Source organism: Phyllobates terribilis, unplaced genomic scaffold, assembly GCF_046119375.1.
Source record: "Phyllobates terribilis strain yellow unplaced genomic scaffold, ASM4611937v1 Scaffold_4__5_contigs__length_816908805, whole genome shotgun sequence".
Lineage (NCBI taxonomy): Eukaryota > Metazoa > Chordata > Amphibia > Anura > Dendrobatidae > Phyllobates > Phyllobates terribilis.
Window position 1 is genome coordinate 716,033,453 of NW_027362764.1, and position 23,481 is coordinate 716,056,933.

The following is a 23,481-nucleotide window of genomic DNA, read 5'->3' on the forward strand; positions in this document are numbered from 1 at the left end:
AGGAGCCCATGATGCCACTCTTCAGAGGAGATTCAAACAGGAGAACAACTTGCAAGTGGCCACTTTAAGTAGCTTTTCTCATGATTGCATACACCTGGCTATGAAGTTCAAAGCTCAATGAGGTTACAAAACCAAAAAAAGTGCTTTAGTAAGTCAGTAAAAAGTAGGTAGGAGTATTTAAAACAAGAAAATGATAAGGGTGCCCATACTTATGCACCTGTCAAATTTTGTTTGAATGCAGATTGCACATTTTCTGTTAGTACAATAAACCTCATTTCAAGGCAGAAACATTACTGTGTCCAACAGTTATTACATATATCAAACTGAAATACCTGTTGCAAAAACACCAATTTTTATAAAACATTAAGCTTAAGATTAATAGGGGTGCCCAAACTTTTTCATATAACTGTATATCCGCAGCAAATGTGTATTATATTGACAGCTTACAGATTTCACTTTACGCCATGTAATATGTCATTACCATAATTCCATGTGACCAATGCAGCTGGCCGCACTGGTCTCGTCCCACAGATGCAGAAATAACCAAATGTGACCACTGCAGCTAATCACTGGCCTTAGTAAAGATGCCAGCATTTACAGCACGTGACCACTGAGATTATTTATTTAATGCAGTGGTAAAGTGAGTGACGTACTTCACATGATCACTACTGGAAGTAAACAAAGAACAGCGGCCCTGACCACAGGCGCATCTGTGCTGAAGCAACGGGTATTCAACTAATTTTTCTTTTCAATTTTATCACATTCCCCCATCTTACTTTCCTAAACCATGGACAACCTTTTTAACAAAATAATTGTAAATATGATTTTACCAATCTATAACATGGAAAGTGCTGACTCCTGGTGGTGTTTACTGGTAGTGCTTAGAAGCCAAAATGATATGTGTTATTTCATGAATACTATGTTTTGATCCAAAGTTTTTATTCTACTCCCTTCAATAAATTTTGCACTTTTTTTGGAAGCTGGATATATTTTCCTCATTACAGTGCTTACAAGTCTCAAATTCTAAAAGCCACTGCAATATTTTGGCTCAATAGACTAAGAATTAAAATGACTCTTGCATGAAAAGTGACGCCAATTCAAAGGAGGCTATGGTTGCGTTCAACAAAGTAGTAGAGTCGATAGCAGGGGAGGACGGGGTGGTCGATAGGGAAATCTCAACTGTATTGGCGTGCATAGGGCACAGATACTGGTAAACCCTGTGGTAGAGCACGGCTCCCTATCCTGCAAACCTCTATTTTGTAGATTGCAGTAGGCCCATGGCCCATAGGATGGTAGGGGCATGCACAGGACGTCAGCATCCCTGCACAAAGACTTCACGTCATCGCTCCACCTGCAGTGGACTCATCAGGATTCGGCGTTAGGTGAATATATCATTTATTTTCTGGCTCACTATTACTTTTTGAGGGAGCTCATGGGGCATTATAAAATGAACGGGGGGAGCTCAGGGGACATTATTACTTTCTAGGGCGCACATCGGAAAAAAGTAATATTAATATTATTACTATGCATTATTATTTTCTAAGAAGCAATTTTGTTGCCATCTAGAGGGCACAGAGTGGTCAGTAATACAATGTGGGGCACTAATGGGAGTATTGATACTGCGCAACACAGATGGTGCCAATAGAGCAGCATCAAGTACAGCATTGGCTTACTACCAGGATGGGTAACTTGGGTAGGTTAGAGAAAAGATGGGAACTGAAAATGTAAGAAGTGAAATGCGTCTGTGTTGTAAACCCTGCAGATAGATGAGTCTTATCTAGAAGACGTCGTCATGATGGTCTGAGCCAGACGGAAAAGTCTGGAAAAGTGAACGACTCCAATGAGAAAGAACATCAACTGCGAGTCACTATATACAGATGTGGACAAAATTGTTGGTACCTTCAGTTAAAGTAAGAAAAACCCACAATGGTCACTGAAATTACTTGAAACTGACAGGAGTAATTTTCAATTTAAATTTACTGAATAACAACTAATGAAAATCAGACATTGCTTTTGCATTGTGGTTCACCAACAAAAAAAAAAAAACTAATGAAAATGTCCTAGTCAAAAATTATGGTGCCTTAACTTAATAATTTATTGCACAACCTTATGAGGCAATCACTACAAACAAGCAATTTTTGTAACTCTCAATGAGACTTCTGCCCCTGTCCATGGGTATTTTGGCCACTCCTCGTGAGCAAACTGCTCCTTGTGTCTCAAGTGAGAAGGTGCCTTCTCTGGACTGTAGGTTTCAGCTCCTTCCACGGATATTCAATAGGATTTAGATCAGGGCTCATATAAGACACCTGCTCACAGCGATCCTTGGATGCTTTTAACTGTGCGTTTTGGGTCATTATCTTGTTGGAGGATCCATGACCTGCGGCTCAGACCAAGCTTTCTGACACTGGGCAGCACATTTGGCTCAAGAATGACTTGATAGTCTTAAGATTTCATTGTACCCTACACAGATTTAATACACCTTGTGCCAGATGCAGCAAAGCAGCCCCAGAACATAACCAAGCCTCCACCATGCTTCACAGTAGGTATAATATTCTTTTATACCTAGGCTTCATTTTTGCATAAGTGAACATAGAGCTTATGTGACTGGCTAAAAAGTTCCCGTTTTGTCTCATCTGTTCGAAGGACATTTTCCCAGAAGCTTTGTGACTTGTCAGTAGCATTTTAGAAAATTCCAGTCTCGCTTTTTTATGATTTGCTTTCAACAGTGCTTTCCTCCTCGGTCGTCTTCCATAAAGTCCACTTTGGCCAAGCCAATGATGGATGGTGCGATCTGACACTGATGTACCTTGACATTGGAATTCACTTCTAATCTCTTTAGAGGTTGTTCTGGGCTCTATGTTTACTATTCGCATAATCCATCCCTTCATCTGTTATAAATTTTCGTCTTGCGGCCACGTCCAGGAAGATTGGCAGCAGCCCCATAGACTTTAAACTTCTAAATAATATGTGGAACTGTAGTAACAGGAACATCAAACTGTTTGGAGAAAGTCTTATAGCCTTTACCATTAACATGTTTGTCTATAATTTTCTTTATAACCTGCTGAGACAACTCTCTTCTTAGCTTTCTTCGCTCCATGTTAAGTGTGGTACACACAATGATAACAAACAGTACAATGACTACTTTTCACCCTTCAAATAGGCAGACTAACTGATTACAAGTTTTTAGACGTGATGCTAATTACAGGGCGCACCTTAGTTTAACATGGAGTTTGGTGGAGGAAGGTTGAACTTGATGGAACTAGGTCTTTTTTCAACCTGTGTAACTACTGTATGTAACATAGTCCCTAAGGTCAAATTATTTTCTAGGGGCACCATCATTTTTCTCTAGGCCATTTTCATGAGCTTTTTTTTTCCTGTTGACTCAACTCAAAAGCAATGTCTGATTTTCATTAGTTGATATTCATTCAATTATATTAAAAATTAATTTTGGCCATTTTAATTTATTTCAGTGACCATTGTGGGTTTTTCTTACTTGAACAGAAGGAGACTAACAATTTTGTCCACGTCAGTATATAGTAACAAAAATCTCTTATATTTTTTGCATAATTGATATCTACCACTATATGGTTGTAGGATCCAATTTAAATTGCTTGTTCTCACCCACAAAGCTCTCCACAGTGCGGCACCCCCCTACATCTCCTCCCTCATTTCTGTTTGTCAGCCTACCCGTTCTCTCCACTCTGCAGGCGACTTTCGACTAACATCCGCACTAATCCGTACCTCCCACTCCCGGCTTCAAGACTTCTCCCGAGCTGCACCAATTCTCTGGAATGCTCTACCCCAAGAAATTAAGACTAACTGCAACCTACACAGTTTTAGGCGCTCCCTAAAAACACATCTGTTTAGGACGGCCTATCACTTTCCCTAATCGTAGTCCTTTTATATATAGCCCATTCACTATTTCTCTGAACATAATTCTCCATCAAACTCAACTGCATCCAAACGCACTACAAATATTGGCTTGTGACTAGCTTATGCAGCCTTTAAATATCCCCTATCCCCTCAAGATGGCTGGACCTTCATTGTAAATAAGCCCCTGTACTTTGTGTCACCCCCACCTCATTGTAGATTGTAAGCTCTTACGAGCAGGGTTGTCATTATTTTTGCTTTAATTATTGTATTATCTTTAGCTATGTTACTTATGACTGTTGTATATGAACCTCTGAATTGTAAAGCGCTGCAGAATATGTTGGCGCTATATAAAGATTATTATTATTATATGGTCACTGTATGGCAGTAATATCGGTCATGGTCTTTGCAGATGTGTTTCCCCCCCCCACCCGTACCTCCAAAGTTACTCGATATTTGGATCTATGCTGTACATCTATAACTGGATGTACTCTGCAATGTAATTCCCGACTTTGTTCCAAGATTTTAGAAGTCTCAGCAGCCCAAAATGTCACATGTAATGACGATGCTGCAGGAGGTAAATCACAGCCATGAATTATTAAGGCGTAAATGAGAATTCACCGAGCAACAATTAAGGAGAAAAATGTCAGTTCAGGGTGGCATTTAGTTGGCAGGACATTGGGCTCTCATGTGGCATTTTACAGTTTTGGTCTCCTGATCTCATGGTACATTGTGAAAATGCTAAAGTCCTGGAAGCCTCAATTCTGACTTGTGAACTGAACCAAAAGCCAAGTTTACATTTGTTGGGGAGATTTTGGTATGTTAGTTTTGATCATAACTTGCTTGGGCTTCTTCAAACCTGAAAATGTACTTACTATATATATAAGAACATAAAAGTAAGATGAAAGTCTAAAGAAATAAAACGCAAAGGAAATGTAAACTAACTAATAATCACAGCCGTTATCTCGTAATACCACTAGATCAGCAGCAAAGTCCTCAGCGTATGAAACCACTGACAGCACCACTACGTCAGCAATGGCCAACATTTAGGAGTCTATGTGTTTCGGCAACATCCCCCGCTTTGTCCTCTAAGGAACAAAAGAGATAATAGGGCAATTCAGGACACCAAAAACAGGAACACAACATAGATCAACCTGAAAGTAAAATTCCCCCTTTGAAGGGATCTTCCAAGAATATACAATGTGTGATCACAGTGTATTCCAAAACATAACTAACAGGATTGTGCAATCAGAAAATGACCTATTCATTCAATCAGGTTTTATGTTAAAATGTATTTTTCAAATGATTTTTTTTTACATTTTATATCAATAGCTAGATATAAAAAAATGTCTTGTGATTTTCAAACTGACCACTAGGTTTCATGTTAGACTTTTACTCCGTGTTTTTTACATGGATATCAGCATCAATAAACTAGCTCAGACCCTATTTATTTGTATACAAGTGTTATCTGGCCATGCTCTAGTCTGGTCAGATGTCATTGTGCAGGAAGGGAGAGGAGGTGAGCTGTGATATCACCTACTATAGATTGTGGATCCTGTATTATGTACTGTATATAATAGAGGTGTTACCGGTCATTGTAATCCTGTCTGTGATGATAATGGGACTGCTGAAAAGTCATCTGTACAGAACAGGAAGTGTGAGTCTAGTATAAGGTCTAGTGTTGGCAGTGTACATGACTGATGCTACTCCTCTAAATGCACACCTGCCGGGTTACTGCCAGGAGATCCCCCTCAAGGGAACCTTTAGGAGCATAAATAATCAGTCTAATCCGGATTTTTCAGACGTTCACTACTGTTTCCTCCTAAAGGGATTGTCTAGTTTTTAATGCTAAAACAGAGCTGGACAAGTGTTGCAATTCATCCCTATTGTTGGTAATAGAATTAACCTGTAACACCAGACAAACCACATGGCCGGGGGGGGCGCTGTTTTTGGAACACAAAGCAAATAATTTTTTAATGGTACAAAATCCCTTTAAGACCAGTGTTATGTCCAACTGTGCAGCTACTTTTATTTTGCAGCAATGCATCTAAAATTAAAAAAAAAAAAGGAGAAGCTTGCCGTTTTGTGTCTGCAGTTCCTATGCAGGTTTATGTATCTCTATGGTTACTGAATACAATTTCCCCCGTGTAGTCTGATCCTAGTTCAAGTTCCATAGTTCTTCTAATCTCTATAGCTTGGCAAATAGTAAAGGCCACGTGAAAAGAATGGACACATGACTGCATGATAAGGGTTTTTTGTTTGTAAGTTGTAACTAAGGTGACACATAGGTTTGCATAGGAGCTGTGGACATAAAACGGTAAAGTATTTTTCTTTATGGAACTATTTGCAAAAATAAAATTGCATGAGTGGGTACAATATATCTTTTTTTACGCTCAGCATTAATAATGATATTTTTCTGATTATATGCCAGTATTTTTCATACATAAGATGTTTCTTGGGAAAAGAAGAGTCTTTGGCATATCACATAGCAGCATTCAATAAATAAAACTAGTATAACACCTACAATGGAAGGCGCATAAGTCCTAGGATTGGCCTCCCTACTGCTTGTATAGGGTATAACACGGCAATCAATCAGAAATCTGCATCCAAAGTGAAGACGTTATCCGCTGTCTGAGACATAACAGCGAAACGCTGATACTCAGACACTCGCTTCTCAAAGAAATTGGTTTTTCCCTCCAGAGAAATATTCTCCATAAAGTCAAATGGATTTTCAGCGTTATATACCTGGAACGGAAGGAAAAAGAAAGAAAATAAATATAAGAATATATAGTGAAGGATGGGATGGGGGTGTTAGCATAAGGAAAGGGGTTAATGTTTTCAGATCTCCCAAATTTTTACATTTTAATGAGGCCATTCATCTGTCCGTTATTTTTTGAGGACCTCTCGGTTCTTGGAAAATCGTGGAGACATATCCGATTTTGATCAAAATCGGAAATGCATGTCTATGGGTCCATGAACAAAAATTCGGACTGCACTCGGATGACATCCAAGTGCAGTTCGATTTTCAAGGACTGTCACGTAGGAGAATGTGGAGAAACTTCTTTTTTTTTTTCTCCACCTATGAGAAAAACGGACGACACTCAGATTGCATTCTGATCAAACACTGATCAAAATAATTGGTCCGTTTTTCCCGTACATGAGAAAAACGGACATCTGAATATAGCCTAAGTCCAAGTTCACACTACTGTATTTTTGGTCCTAGCGCTGTCCATGAAAAAACTGACAGCACTAAGGCCAATGTTATTCAAAATCGCAGCATGCAATAGTTTCATCTGTATGTTGGATGAGACTCACTTATTCAAGTCTATGGGTGCACAAAAAAAAAAATTTGGATCCCATATTAATCAACCATACAGCATATGATTTTTACTTTACACTGCAATTCTTAACATAGGAGGCTGTATTTGGTCTTGTAAATTTTAATAACTACTGATGTACAAAAAATGACGCCATATGGATGACAATTGAGATATAACTCTGACGATTTTTTTATTCCCTCGTGTGAACTTAGGGTTGGTAGCTCTCATAAGAACACACTGGAACAAAGAACTGATGAGAAGTGTGACTAAACTGGGTGGACACACAGAGTGTCTTTTACTTTTTATGCAGCTATGAATTCTGCTATTTGCTATTATGTATGAACCGCCTAAATTTATGTACGGATTGCTTGTATTCATGAAGGCTATAAATATACAAACACTCTGAGAAGCCCCTGGAGATTGTTGGAGATCACAATCGCAATCCTAGAAACTTCTAAGTAAGGGCTCATGTATAAGTCCGATTATATCAGATGAGTGGTTTTCATGGATAGCACTATTCTATGGAGTTGTGAACATATCCGATATTTTCCTCCATTGTCGGGTCAAAATTGACAATACAAGTCTATGGCTCCGTAAAAAAATCGGACAGCACTTGGATGACATCCAAGTGCGGTCCAATTTCCACAGACTGGCAGAATGGAGAAACTTTTTTTTTTCTATCTCTGAGAAAAACTGATGCCACTCTGATCAAACTGGTAAGAATAATCGGACCATGTTTCTCAGACGGAGAGAAAACGGACATGTGCACCCACCCTAAAGTCTCGCTCACACTGCCGTATAACACAGCCGAGTGCTATCCGATGTTTTATTTTATAACACTCGGCCCAATTTTATACTATGGGGCAGTGCAGATCTGCGATTCTTTTCTCATGCCGATTTGTCATGCTGCGAGTGCCTTCGATGATCGTATCACACTCACCCATACAAGTCTATGGGTGTGTGAAACATCGGACTGCACTCGCATGTCATCTTAGCGCAGTCTGATGTATACTCACAGAGACCATGGAGAAGATGGACAAATTAAGTTCTCCATCTTCTCCGCAGCTGTGATATGATTCTCTCATGCGAGAGAATCAGATCACAGTAAAATGACACTAGGATCAAACTCTGACAGCTTTTTTTTTTACAGATAAATCTATATTTATCTATATTTAACACCAGACTAAAACTACTGCGGACATTAAGACTCAAACTCTCCCCACCCCCCTTCACGAGATTGGCCCCCCCATGAATTTAGGCTCTATAGAAATGAAGGAGAAAATGGGTATCTGTGTGTTGAATGCAAAACCACAGTTTTTGCCCAAAGGGTCTTAAAGAATTAAAGCGACCGCACTCAAAGAGTCCCTCTTAAAGGGGCAGCAACCATATAGTCGATAAGGTGGGGCAACCTGATAAGTCGCTCTAAAGTCTGCAATTATAGCAACGGCTGATTCGGAAGTAACTGGGGCCTCATTTATGAGAATTGCTTCACAGTAAGATCGTTCTGGTTCCCTATACCAATCAGAGTGCAGCTTTCAGCATTGAAGCTGATGAGGTAAAGTGAAAGCTGAGCTCTGATTGGTTGCTATGGATGACTAGAACAGTCTGACTGTGAGGCAGTCACGCATTTTCTGTTTTATATCTATAGATTCACCTATTAGATCTCTGATCGGTGTGAGGTGATTACTAAGGACTGTTCTTTAAAATGCCGCCCAAAAAAAAGGCCATCTATTGGGCAAGTTAATCCAAAAGCTAAGAAAGCAAAACTACCATTTGGAGTTCCTGAATTCTTTGGAGCCTCCTGGAGTTAACCCCTTTAGTGAACACGGTAAAAAATAAAAAACAAACAAAAAACGATGCTTTATCATCATACCGCCAAACAAAAAATGTAATAAATCCTGATCAAAAAGACGAATGTAAATAAAAATGGTACCGCTGAAAACGTCATTTTGTCCCGCAAAAAACAAGCTGCCACACAGCTCCATCAGCCGAAAAATAAAAAAGTTATAGCTCACAGGATAAAGCGATACAAAAAAATAATTTTTTCTATAAAATAGTTTTTATAGTGTAAAAGCGCCAAAACATAAAAAACTATATAAATGTAGTATCGCTGTAAACGTACTGACCCCAAAAATAACGCTGCCTTATCAATTTTACCACATGCGGAGAGGTATTAAAAAAAAAAAAAAACAATTCCTGAATTGTTGGTTTTTGTTTATTCTACCTCCCAAAAATCGGAATAGAAAGCGATCAAAAAATGTCACGTGCCCGAAAATGGTACCAATAAAAACGTCAACTTGTCCCGCAAAAACAAGTTCGGCCAAAATATGGAAAAATTATAGCTCTCAAAATATGACAATGAAAAAACTAGTCTTTGCAAAAAAAAAACGTCTTTTAGTGTGTGACAGCTGTCAATCATAAAAACCTGATATGAATCTGGTATTGCTGTAATCGCACCGATGCGAAGAATAAGGTCGTCTAATCACTTATACCACACGAGGAACGGCGTAAAAAAAAAAAACTCTAGGATTAGGGTTGTGCTAGGGTTAGGGTTTGGATTTTTTCAAAAGTAAAGAAAAAAAATGATGACGATATGGCGACTAATGTTGAGCACAAGTGCTCGCTACTTGAGTTTGCATCAGGTGCTCGGGTATGCATTGAGTATCACGGGTGCTCGAATGACATGCTCGAGTCTCCGCCCCATATGCTTCGTGGCCAAAAAAATGTTGCGTGGATTGCCTGCCATGCACAAGCGATCCCTGTGAGTTTTTTTGGGGTGTCTAACAACGATGAAACATACGGGGCAGGGACTCGAACATGTCACTCGAGCACCCGCGATAAATGGTGTATACCTGAATACCTGATGCAAACTCAAGTAGCGAGCACTTGCCCTCAAGACTAATGACAACTTATTCAATATGATGACCTAATGTTATCAAATTCTGTGTCGTACCTCTAGATTCAAAATGTTCACTATACCCCTTGATAAAATCCTTGAGGGGTCTAGTTTCCAAAATGGTGTCACTTGTTGAGGGCTTCCACTATTTAGGCAAATCAGGGGCATCCGCGACATGGCGTCCACTCTTAATTCCAGCCAATTTTGCATTCAAAAAGTCACACAGTGCTTTTTCCCTTCTGAACATTGCCGTGCGCCGAAACAGTGTATTTTCCCCATATATGGGGTATCGGCGTACTCAGGAGAAATTGCACAACAGTTTTTGGGGTCCATTTTCTCCTCTTACCCTTGTAAAAATAAAAAAATTGGGGCTAAAACATAATTTTTATGGAAAATGTTTTGATTTTTTTATTTTCGAGGCTCTATGTTATAAACTTCTGTGAAGCACCTGGGGGTTCAAGGTGCTCACTACACATCTAGATAAGTTCCCTGAAGGGTCTAGTGTCCAAAATGGTGTCACTTGTGGGGGGGTTTACACTGTTTAGGCACATTAGGGGCTCCCAAACGCGACATGATGTCCGATAATTATTCAAGCAAATTTTACATTCAAAAAGTCAAATGGCGCTCCTTCCCTTCCGAGCCCTGCCATGCACCCAAACAGTGGTTTTCCCCCACATATGGGGTATCTGCGTGCTCAGGAGAAATTACACAACAAATTTTGGGGTCCATTTTTTCCTATTACCCTTGTGAAAATAAAAAAAATTGGGTCTAAAGTAACATTTTTGCGAAAAAAGTTAAATGTTCATTTTTTTCTTCCACATTCCAAAAATTCCTGTGAAGCACCTGAAGGGTTAATAAACTTCTTGAATGTGGTTTTGAGCACCTTCAGGGGTGTAGTTTTTAGAATGGTGTCACTTTTGGGTATTTTCTGTCATAAAGGCCCCTCAAAGTGACTTCAAATATGATGTGGTCCCTAAAAAAATGGGTTTGTAAATTTTGTTGGAAAAATGAGAAATCGCTGGTCAACTTTTAACCCTTATAACTTCCTAAAAAAAAAAAATTTGGGTTCCAAAATTGTGCTGATGTAAAGTAGACATGTGGGAAATGTTATTTATTAACTATTTTGTGTGACATATCTCTCTGATTTAAGGGCATGAAAATTCAAAGTTTGAAAATTGCGAAATGATCTAAATTTTCACCGAATTTCAGTTTTTTTTTTACAAATAAATGAAAGTTACATTGAAAACATTTTACCACTATCATGAAGTACAATATGTCACGAAAAAACAATCTCAGAATCAGGGGGATCCGCTGAAGCTTTCCAGAGTTATTACCTCATAAAGTGACAGTGGTCAGAATTGTAAAAATTGACCTGGTCATTAATGTGCAAACCACCCTCGGGGGTAAAGGGGTTAAAGTAGTCGGAATTATTTGGGAGAGCCTGTGTTTTTCACATGTTCAACTCTACTGTGCTTGCTCTAGGGTGGATAACCTCAAAAATCTTTTCATATATGCACCTGAAGGTAAAACGAAGAACGTTTACTAAAAAGCACTACAATACGCCTTTGTCCGTTAACCACTGATAGGTTACACTGAAGGGCTGCACTACTCTGTCCCCATCTTAATTTTTTCATGTGTTTGTGAAAGGACAGTAAATTTTAATGTTTAATAAAAATTTGTTCAAAAAGTCATTGTTGTTTGCCCCAGTGTCACAACAAATTTGTAAAAACAAACAACTGTTAACACCAAACTAACAAAAAGGAAGAGTTGATAAAAAACAAATTTTTAAACGCTGAAGATGTCAACTTCAGGGTGAAACTGAAAATGTAACCTTAGCAAGCGTAACCAACAATTTAACTTATAATTTTCCACGAGCGAAGCCATTGCATAGAGCTCTGGCAAAAATTAAGAGACCACTGAACAGGTTTCTATTGGAAAGCATGGAAAGACTGGTGGAAAGCATGCCAAGACACATGAAAGCTGTGATTAAAAATCATGGTAAGTCCACCAAATATTGATTTCACAGTTAAAACATGAGTAATTTGAGGTCTGACAGCACTGTTTCTTTTTTAGTATTTTGATGCTTTATCATTTGCTGAAAATAAATACAACATTTTTAGCTTTGAATTTCGGAGACATGTTGTCAGTAGTTTATAGACTAAAACAACAATGTACATTTTACTCAAAAATATACCTATAAAGAGAAAAATCAGAGAAAATGAAAATTTTGCAGTGGTCTCTTAATTTTTGCCAGAGCTGTATTTTGCTAATAAATAAATAAAAAATAAATGTATCAATTCATTTACACTTCACAAATACTCGCTACTTTGTGTTGGAAGATCACATAAAATCCCAATAAAAACGTTTAAGTTTGTGGGTGTAACGTGAAAAATGTGGAAAAGTTCACGTGGTATGAATACTTTTTCAAGGCATTGTGTATATTTTGAGAAAAGCTAGAAGACAAGTATTATGCCTTTTCCATCTCAATGGGGGCAAATGGGGTTGTCCACCACTTTGAAATGCTTTCTCTATAGGCCCAGGGTAGTTCAAAAATTAAAGAGAAAAAAAAACAAAAAACATTCTCCTCTACCGGACCAGTGATGCTCCTCCGTTCTGCCCGCCCGCAGGGCATCTGGCTTCTTCTTCCATCGGGTGCATCACCTGATGGCTGCAGCCAAACGGCGTCCATTGATTGGCTGCATCCTTGACATTTCCTCCGAGTAGAAGAAAAAGCTTCTTCAGATGAGCGTGTGTCTGAGCGTCAGTGTTTCGCTGTTATGTCTCAGACGCTATATAATATATCCACTTTGGATGCAGATTTCTGCAAAAGTTTTAAAAGTAGTGGACAACCCCTTTAAAATGCAGCTTTCCTAGAATTCTTATTGTTCCGTATTAGGATATTTATGGGGATTTCGCATCTGAATCCAGACAGAAACCGCCAACATTTTGCTCTGAAAAATTACAGATCGGCACCTCTGAGTAACAATGGGGATAATTCGCAAACATGACCAGTATGGTGGCTGCCTCTGTATACACAGAAAACCAAAGGTTCAGTAGTCAGGGAAAGCTGGGTGATTGGACAAAACAGAAATATACATTTACCTTCGAAAAGCCAAGTTCCCCCAGCAATCGATCGGCCACAAATTCTATATACGTCTTCATTAACCTGCAGTTTATGCCAATGAGATCCACGGGTAATGCTTCTGTTAAGAACTCCTATGGCAAAAAAGGTAAGGACATATTAATGACATAGACTACGAGGGTTATTGACCTTCATCCAGTGGCGAATTCCAAATTGCAAGCTAACCCTGCGGCTCCCTGATTATTTATTAATGGACAGGTATGATGTAAAATGTTCTGTGATAAAGCCGCCGGCCATGGACTCTTGCCATAATAATGTATACAGCTGTATATACATTCATATCTGCTGTCAGCTGTCTTGGAGGACTTGACGGAAAAAATAGTTCTATGTCAAAATGATGGAAATGATCAAAATGATTTTTACATTTTCCCATAGGCCACTAGGCTTAATTTTAGCCTTCCACTTCCAGTTGGGCACATGAACATTAGCAGCAATAAACTGACTAAGAACCTACTGAATGGTATTGAAGCATCAAATGAGCACGCTCTAATCAGGACAAAGATCATTATAAAGGGAGGGGGTGAGGTGAGCTGTGAAATTACCTATTGTGAATGGTGGCTTCTGTCATATATAGGTGTTACCTCGCAATGTAATCCTGTCTGTGATGATAATGAGACTGCTGAAAAGCTTTCTGTACAGAACAGGAAGTGAGAGTCTAGTATAAAACCTAGTGGCCACTGTGAAAATTTCATATTTTCTTTAATATAGATTGTGATATGGATTTTTTTTAAGTATATATCAAAACTTAAAAAAATACATTTAACAAAAAAAAAACTCATTGGTTCAACATATTCCCTATGAGGGTTTTTACAGGTTGCTATAAATTACATTGAAGTGTTTGAGTATGTACATAGGTATGGAAAGGATACATAGTATTCTAGAGCCAGAAGCTCAGATCATATAATTCTAGAACCAGAAGCTCATATCATATAATTCTAGAGCCAGAAGCTCAGATCATAGAATTCTAGAATCAGAAGCTCAGATTATAGCTTTTTATAACTAGAAGCTCAGATCATGGAATTCAAGAACAAGAAGCTCAGATCATAAAATTCTAAAACAAGAAGCTCAGATCATAGAATTCTAGAAGAAGAAGTTCAGATCAAAGAATTCTAGAACAAGAAGTTCAGATCATGGAATTCTAGAAGAAGAAGTTCAGATCATGGAATTCTAGAACAAGAAGCTCAGATCATGGAATTCTAGAAGAAGAAGTTCAGATCATGGAATTCTAGAACAAGAAGCTCAGATCATGGAATTCTAGAAGAAGAAGCTCAGATCATGGAATTCTAGAACAAGAAGCTCAGATCATGGAATTCTAGAACAAGAAGCTCAGATCATGGAATTCTAGAACAAGAAGTTCAGATCATGGAATTCTAGAACAAGAAGTTCAGATCATGGAATTCTAGAACAAGAAGCTCAGATCATGGAATTCTAGAACAAGAAGTTCAGATCATGGAATTCTAGAACAAGAAGTTCAGATCATGGAATTCTAGAACAAGAAGCTCAGATCATAGAATTCTAGAACAAGAAGCTCAGATCATGGAATTCTAGAACAAGAAGTTCAGATCATGGAATTCTAGAACAAGAAGTTCAGATCATGGAATTCTAGAACAAGAAGTTCAGATCATGGAATTCTAGAACAAGAAGCTCAGATCATGGAATTCTAGAACAAGAAGCTCAGATCATAGAATTCTAGAACAAGAAGCTCAGATCTTAGGATTCTAGAACAAGTAGCTCAGATCGTAAAATTCTAGAACTAGAAGCTCAGATTGTAGCATTCTATAAAAAGTAGCTCAGATCATAGAACTCTAGAACTAGAAGCTCAGATAGATAATCTGCAGCTCTGTTTGTTTGTTTTAACATTCAGTATTAACAAGAAGACAGATTACCTGTTCTATCCTCACAGCGCTGACTATGATCTCAGTCACTCGCTGCTCTGTGGGTTTATTCACCAGGTAGTGAAACATTAAACATGCAAAATCACAATGTAGACCCTGCAGACGAAAATATCAGATATTACAGGTAAAGCAATAACTCAAATGCAAGAAACCCAAACAAAAAATTAATATACTGCACAGCAATGTAAAAGCGACACTGCTGTGCACATTTTCAGTCTTTTGTTACTTCTTTCAACTGCTTCAAGCTTTGGAAACTGTGAGGTGGTTAAAAGAAGTCACATGTTAACTCTTCAGGCTGTTTCGGTTAGGAGGTTAAAGCTTAAGAAGTGGGGAGCCCTGTTGCTTTGCAGGCCTGGGCTCAAATCCCACCAAGGACAACAGGAGTTTTTTCGTTTCCTTGAAGGATTTTTGAAGTTTTTATAGAGTTTTGGAAAGTTTCTTCCTACAGCTTCTTTTTTGCATCATTTTGATTGGACAGTACCTAGTTTGGAGCGTTTTCCATCAGGGGACACTTGAATGAAGTGACATGCACTTTCTTTTTTTCCCACCAGGCGTTTTTCAAAACTTGAAGCAGAAGAAAAAAATTTAAAAGACCGAACAAATGAAAAGCAAAGTGGTTGAAATGAACAGAAAGAGTCTTTCAAGCAGTTTTTGAACGAAGTTTTAAGAGTTTTTTGAAGCAGAACCCACTGCATTTATAGAAACAATTTCTATAAAAACAGCTCTACCATATTCCTTTTATGTAACGAGGAAAAAGTCATTTTTAGGTTAGGGTCACACCAGCGTATATTCTATCGTCTGAGAAAATCGGACAGATTATGCTAACCACACTTTGAGTTTGATCCGATTTTCTCAGATGAGATGGGGTAAAAAAAAAAAATGTCTCCATCTTCTTCATTCTGTCAGTCCATGAAAATAGGACTGCACTCTGATGTCATTCTGAGTGCAGTCCAATTTTTTCCACTGACTCACTGACCTGTATGGCGCCATAGAATAACATTGTTCTGAGTGCGATCCGATGTTTTGCTGGATCGCACTCGGACCAAAAATATAGTAATGCGCCCTTACACACAGTACTTAATAATGCATCTTACCCTACTGAAACGAATGGGGAAAAAATTGCAGCAAACCAGTGGTATGTAATGGGGCAGGAGGTAAAACTAAATTAATTCCCTAAAAACCAAGTGCTTCTCAATTTAGTTCACTGTAATCTAATGTAATGTCGAAAACAACAAAAACAGCCTAAAACTACAAGATCCCATCCATTAAAATACAGCTTTCCATGACGGAGAAGCTCACCCACCTTCTAGGGTCTTCTAGCACCCCCTTGGATCTACTGAACCAAAGCTTCATCACCATAGAAGCCTATGGGAATCTTAGTGACTTCAGTAGAATCACAGATATGGGTTTTGGTAAAACAAAGGAATCATAAATTATTAGCATTATTATAATCTCTTATATACGTGACCTGTATAAGAGCAGACAGAATGGAACGTATAATATTCTGGCACATTACTGCAAGCGGGCACATTATCTCAAATATTACATATTGTTAGCATTAGTGAAGCTTAAGATTTTCTATGAAGGTGTCACCTCATCCCGACTGATCAGCTCATTGGAGAAGGTGAGTCCGGGCATCAAACCTCTCTTTTTCAGCCAGAAAATAGCAGCAAAAGATCCAGAGAAGAAGATCCCTTCTACAGCAGCGAACGCAACAATTCTCTCCCCTACAAAGAACACAAAATGAGACAACGGTGGCCACAGACACAGTATGGGTGCCAGACAAAGCCATGTACAAGGCAGTTATCAGAGTCATCTCTCGGATTAATCTGCATGCTATTTAAATAAAAAGTGGGGGAGATAAGAGGCTGCCAGACACATACATCAACGCTTAGCTTGGGTGTGATAATAGGATTAGGCTGGGTTCACATGTTGCATATTTGGTGCAGATTTTTTTACTCATGTAAAATCTGCAGGTTTACATAAACAACAAAGTGGATGAGTTTTAACTCACAGGGTTATTCCCAAGATCACACTGATGGCACAGTGTGTTCTAAACCTAAAATCAGTAATCATTGCAAATACACCATTTTTGAATCCTTCTAACCTTCCCAAACACCCCATCCCTGCTCTGTGTTGACTCACTGTTGTAACTGGATGTGTTCTTCATCAGTTCTTTACTCACTGATTGTCAAGCCAGGTGTGAGTGCAACACAGAGAGTCACGCCAGGTGTGAGTGCAACACAGAGGTGAAAGGGAAAGGGAGCCCAGACACTAGGGAAAGTGGGAAGAGGTGACCTCCTAATCTGGACTAGCATCACCCTATCTCCCCCTAATGTCCCTATACAGCCTCCGCAGCTGTCGCCGAACACGTAACTCGCCCTACTATCCCTGGCATAAGACTATAGCTGGGGGTGGAAGGAGATGAGCACTAGTCAATCTCCGCTAGCTCTCTAAAGACAAAGGGCGAAGACAACACAGGGGAATAACAACTTTGCTGAAGAAGAAACTCCAAAAGGGCACACGGCCTCAAGACTCCAAAGAGGACGTGATGCTACTTCAGCCAAGTTCCAAGTAGAAATGAGTATAACCGCTGACGCCCACCTGGAGAGATCAGGTGTATATTCACCCAGGCCAGAGGGAGGTAGTCGCTGGGTCCTAAAGACAGCCTCCTATCTAGGCAGCTGTCTGCATTGCCAAACGTGGAGATCTCCTGCAAACCACTGCAGGAAGACTGTCTGTCACCCGTGACACTGATGTAACTGGACATGTTCTTCATCAGTTCTTTACTCACTGTTGTAACTGGACGTGTTCTTCATCAGTTCTTTACTCACTGTTGTAACTGGACATGTTCTTCATCAGTTCTTTACTCACTGTTGTAACTGGTTGTGTTTATCATCAGTTCTTTACCCACTGTTGTAACTGGACACGTTCTTCATCAGTTCTTTACTCACTGTTGTAACTGGATGTGTTCTTCAGCAGTTCTTCACTCAGAGTAGAGCACGAGTCCTTCACCCTGCATTGCCTCCTTTGCAGTCACAGTTTTTCCCTGTCATCACCACAAGGGGGAGCATGAACAGAGAGGACACTGTGGGCCAGATTCATTAATGCGTCTTTTTTTGCCTCATTTTGGTGTTTTTTGCTTGTTTTTCACTTATTCCTCATTTTTATTTTAATCTGCGCCCTTTTTTAAGTGCTCCATTGTTTTTTGTTTTTTTTTGGGGGGGGGGGGTTATGTATGTCATTGTGGGCAAGGTTTGGGTTTTCTAGATGATGTTGGTTGCTTCATCAATTGTGACTTTTATAAAATGTATTCCAGCACCTTCCTGGAGTGATTTTATGTACAAAAAGTTTTGCGCAAATTTTGCAACATTTTAATGGAAAATGCAACTTTTTGGGCTAAAAAATTCCAAAAACCTCAATAGACAAAAATAAAGAACATTGCTGATTTTGTGCAAAACTGCATTCGCCATTTTGAAAAATTTGGCATAAAAAACCTCAACAAATGCAAGATGAAAAAAAGAAAAAAGTGACTTAACAAAAAAAATATGCAAATGATGAATCGGGCACTGTGTCTCTCCGCTCTCCTGCTCTCGCCTGTATTCATTAAGTGCCAGCCAGCCAACAGGAGAGAAGAACACCAAATACATGGAAGGGAAGCTCACAGTAACTGCATTTGAGCTTGTTGCATTCCATTTTAAGATGTTAAGAATGTACGGGGTTTTTTGATAAAAAAAAAATGTTGAATTGTCGGATAACCCCTTCAATCTCATCCACATGTTGTGTCTTTTTTTATGCGGAATTCACACAGAAATTGGCTTTGATGCATTTTTAAAATCAACAGCATGTCAATTTTTGTTGCAGAAACTCATCTTTTTAGTGCAGATTTTACCCATTCATTTCACTGGAGACTCTAATTCCGCAGGGGTAAAACTGCTGTCCTGGCATCATGCAAAACAAAAAATGCTCATAAAAGTACATGAATAAGTTGCAGAAAATAAGTGCGGATTTTAGACGCAAATAAACTGTGGATTTCAGTTTAGGAAAGTTCACAAACAATGTTTGAGCTTAGCCACAATCGTGAAATCTGCTCGAAATTTGCACTAAAAACTGCATCAAAATCCACAAGTATCATGCATGGATTCCGCTGTATGGAATATCAGTAGCAAATACGCAGTGTGTAAACCCATGAGAATTCTACATCACTGATACTGCTGTGAAATTATTACACGCAAATCCACAGGGAAAATCCACTCCAAACTTGCAACATGTCAGCCCACCCATAATGTCAACTCTTTGGTAAAGAAAGTGTAAGGAGCATGCTGTACATCACAGAAAGTAATTATTCCCAGAGTTCAAGCATAAGGAATGCACGTACCAAAGGAAGCTTTCCTGTTTGATATCCAATGCAGGGCCCACTCGGCTTTTTTTCTTATGCATGGCATTGTTTCAATTGCATTAAATAAAAAATTACTAAAAAGAAAAAAAAGAAAATGAAAACTGAAAACATGCAAAAAAATGCATTTATAATATCCAATAAGTGACTTTTCTTTCAAGATAACCTGATATGGAGATCTGATCATGATAAACTGGTAAGAGCAACTTGGGATTCCCAAAGTGGCAATGGTAAAGAGCTGCACCCCTCTAGTGTGTGTGACCTTAGAACTAAAGCCATAAACTTAAGACTGATCCCTTGTACGACAAGCCTATATGGTCACAGATTACCTTACTGATTTCCATCGTTGGGTGAAAATTGTTTGCTAATCCTTTCTTTATCTTTTACTGCTTTTTATATCATTTTTGGGACCTCAAAAAGATGGCGCTCAGTTATGAGGTCACATGACGGCGGCGTGCATTAATTCCAAAAGGGAACAAGTAGAACTTTCTTCTTTGACTTTGGATGTGAATAAAGTAGAAAATGGGATCTAAGGGGTAAGGTTTCTCCTTGTGGAGAGTGACATGCCAGGTCTGGCACACCAGTATGAGGAGACTTAAAAGCCTTGCATGCACCTCTGGGAAATTAAATATGCAAATTGTCTCTTCAGAGAGGAAGAGGACTTGAAATCTAGTGCCACCTATTGGAAGTAGCAATACTACAATCATCCCTTTAACGAGCCTTGTAATAATAATAATTTTATTGTCCTTGAGGCCTATAGAGCGGAGCATAGTGAGGAGAAGCTGGTGATCCACAGTGTCGACTACAGCAGAGATCCAGGAGAATCAGCAGGGAGTAGTGACCATTGAATTTATCGGTTAGTAGATCATTAGAGACATTAGTGAGGGCAGTTTCAGTGGAGTGCAAAAAGCGGAAACCAGATTGTAAAGGGTCGAGAAGAGTGATCTGAGAGATAGTGGATGAGACGAGAGTGGACCAAGAGTTCCAGGAGTTTAGAGATGAACGAGCCTTGAAATATGACTTAGGATAAAAGCCAAATCAGAATCTCAATTTGTAGACACGTGTTTACGTCTCCTCATACTGGCATGTCAGACCTGGCATGTCACTCTCCACAAGGAAAAACTTTACCCCTTAGATCCCAGTCTTAGCCTCTCACCCAGCCAAATCAGATCTCATACTTTGCACTAATGAGGGGCAATACCCCGAAACACTGTGTCTGCAAATTGAGATTCTGATTTGGCTTTTATCCTAAGTCATGAGGCAAGGCTCATTAAAGGGTCGACAATGACTTGTAGGATTTCTGCTTCCAATAGGTGACACTAGGGTTCACATCCACTTCCTCTCTGAAGAGACAATTTGCATTTAAAAACTGGTATAAGATAATTATAGCATCAAGGAAAGTATTTGCAAAGTTATTATAATAGAGATTTTAAAGGGAATCTGTCAACGCAAAATGACTGTTGAAACCAAGCACAGGTGCTCAGTGGCCAAACAGTTCAGCTACTTGTTTAGCATCCTCCTTTCTTCCTTGATTATTTGCAGGAGCCAGAGAAGGGAAGATACATAGAAAACAAGTAGATGGGAAGATGCACCGAACTGTTCGGCCTCACCAAGGGAGAACCTGTGCTTTGTTTGACCAGTCATTTTCTGCTGATAGACCCCCTTTAAATGCTGTCTACTGTATTCCCTCCGTACCGTTTCTCAGGATCCTTGATATACGTCTCAATGAGCAGGCTGTACATTTCAGAATGAATATTCTCAATCAGAATCTGAAAGCCATAAAAACATCGAGCTTCTGGTATCTGGACCTCCTGACTGAATCGTTCCACCTGAGATAATACAAAAAATGCCATTTATTGCTATCAATTAGGTAAAAAGGAACTGAAGATGCGGAACATGCAAACTGCATAAAGGCGGAGCGGTTGGGTACTGCAGCTTAGCCCTTATTCACTTCAATGGGAGCCGAGTTGCAGTATCCTAGAACCGCCACTACACAGTCTATGGCGCTGTGATGGTTCTGGCCCGTACCCTGTTTATTACGGCAGCTGTAATATTTGGTCACGGCTGATCGATGGGGGTTCCAGGCGTCAGACGCCCACTACTCAGATATTGATGACCTATGCTAAAGATTGGCCATCAGTAACAAAGTCTTAGGCTATGTGCCCACGATGCAGAAATGCTCAGGATTTTTCCTGAGCGTTTCTGAATCTCCCCTGGCAGAAAAAAACGCATGCGGATTGTTCATGCGGATCGTACATGCGGATTGTTCATGCGGATTGTACATGCGGATTGTACATGCGTTTTCCTGCCAGGGACATGCGGAAATGGAGCGTTATTCACTGACATTTCTGCATGCGGGTTGACAAGCGCTTTCCAAGCGATTTTAGCATCACTTATAAAAATGCTTGTCAACTTGGTCACACTATATAAATCCATGCAAACAGCATGGATTTATATAGTGTGACCATAAAAGAATGGTAAAAAATAAAAAATAAATCTATACTTACCTTCTGATGGCCCCCGGTGTCTTGTTTCCCTCTGTCCCGGCAGCGGTACACAGAAGGACCTGCCAACGTCAGCGTTGCGTGACCCGTCACATGACTATGACATCAGCGCAGGTCCTTCAGTGCATCGCGAACTGTCAGCATGCGAGGAGGAGCGCAGCGCTCGCCGCCAGAAGGTAAATATATATTTATTTTTTATTTTATTCTTTTTTTTACAGTTTTCTTTGGTATCCGGGTCCGGAGGAGAGTCTCCTGTCCTCTAGACCTGGGTACCATCCGCACATTGAAACGCATGGAATGCGCATCTACATATACAGTGATGAGTAATCCATGCGGTCTAATGCAAGTCAATGGCGGCGAAAACGCAGCACTTCCACAAAATAATTGGTAGTGCTGCGTTTTTTTCCGCAATCATAATCCGCAGCGGAAATTTCCGCAGCATGTGCACAGCACATGCGGATTATCATTGGGGAACATGGCAGGCCTTCTATCATGCGTTTTTGCCGCTGCGGAAACGCTTAAAAAACGCATCGTGGGCACACAGCCTTAGGACAAATCCTTTAGTTAACATAGGTTGTTCAACTGCAAAATGCCTTCTCAAGTCAATGGGTGGCCATGGAAGTCCATTATGGCTAATATAGGGAGGTAGAGAGTGGGAAAATATGGCAATATATGCAAGTTCCAGGTCAGCGTGAAGGGTGTCTAATCATAGATAGTATGAGGGTTTCCCATCAGTTTCATATTCATAGTACAAGTATTGTTTTGTTTGTTTTTTTGTGATCTTTAAAGGAGTCTTCCCAACTCCAACATCCTATCCCAATATGTAGTAGGTGTAATAATAATAATATTAGCAAATACCTCCAATTAGAAATGTAGTATAGTTCTTCTGATTCGCTATGTCACTTACCCCATGTGCAGGGCATTGCAGTAGCTTAGGTATCCATGGTTACGACCACTAACAGCTAAATAACTGTCACTATATGCCCGGTCGTAACCATGGATACCTGCAATGCCCTGAAATATAGCGAATCAGAAGAACTATACTACACCTACTACATATTGTGATAGGATTTTGGAGATGGGAATACTCCTTTAAGGATAAATGACCAGAAGCCAAACAAAACATATAGTAATACAACACATACCGTCTAACACCTACCAGATTCTCATTAACAATGCCATCGCTAGCAGCAAAGAAAGCCAATACGTGGGAAATAAAGTACTTCTCATCCGACGTCAGCTTCTCCCAGTGAGCAAGATCTTTGGATAAATCCACCTAATGGAGAAATTATAACAGAAGACGGTCGATTATATACAGTAGGTAATCCTGCAGTATTATAGCACTCATGCAAGTATTATAATATACAGCAATAATGTTTATTATACATATAGTATAAAATGGATAATATGCAACAAGTATAATACACCAGATTTTAATATACAGTGTATAACAAGCGC

The 23,481-nt window shown here is 39.4% G+C and overlaps 1 protein-coding gene across 1 annotated transcript in view; it reads right to left on the bottom strand.

Annotated features, from left to right (window-relative positions):
* Nucleotides 1–347: 347 nt before the first annotated feature.
* The window catches only part of RRM2B (ribonucleotide reductase regulatory TP53 inducible subunit M2B), a 35,096-nt gene continuing 11,962 nt past the window's right edge, over nucleotides 348–23,481 (bottom strand). Inside the window, exons 3-9 of the mRNA XM_073679682.1 lie at nucleotides 23,183–23,299; nucleotides 21,215–21,348; nucleotides 19,502–19,596; nucleotides 16,717–16,850; nucleotides 15,115–15,219; nucleotides 13,189–13,302; nucleotides 348–6,615 (exon numbers count right to left, since the gene is read on the bottom strand). Of these exons, the coding sequence (XP_073535783.1) occupies nucleotides 6,463–6,615; nucleotides 13,189–13,302; nucleotides 15,115–15,219; nucleotides 16,717–16,850; nucleotides 19,502–19,596; nucleotides 21,215–21,348; nucleotides 23,183–23,299 (852 nt within the window). The 3' untranslated portion in view covers nucleotides 348–6,462. The remainder of the gene's footprint in view (nucleotides 6,616–13,188; nucleotides 13,303–15,114; nucleotides 15,220–16,716; nucleotides 16,851–19,501; nucleotides 19,597–21,214; nucleotides 21,349–23,182; nucleotides 23,300–23,481) is intronic.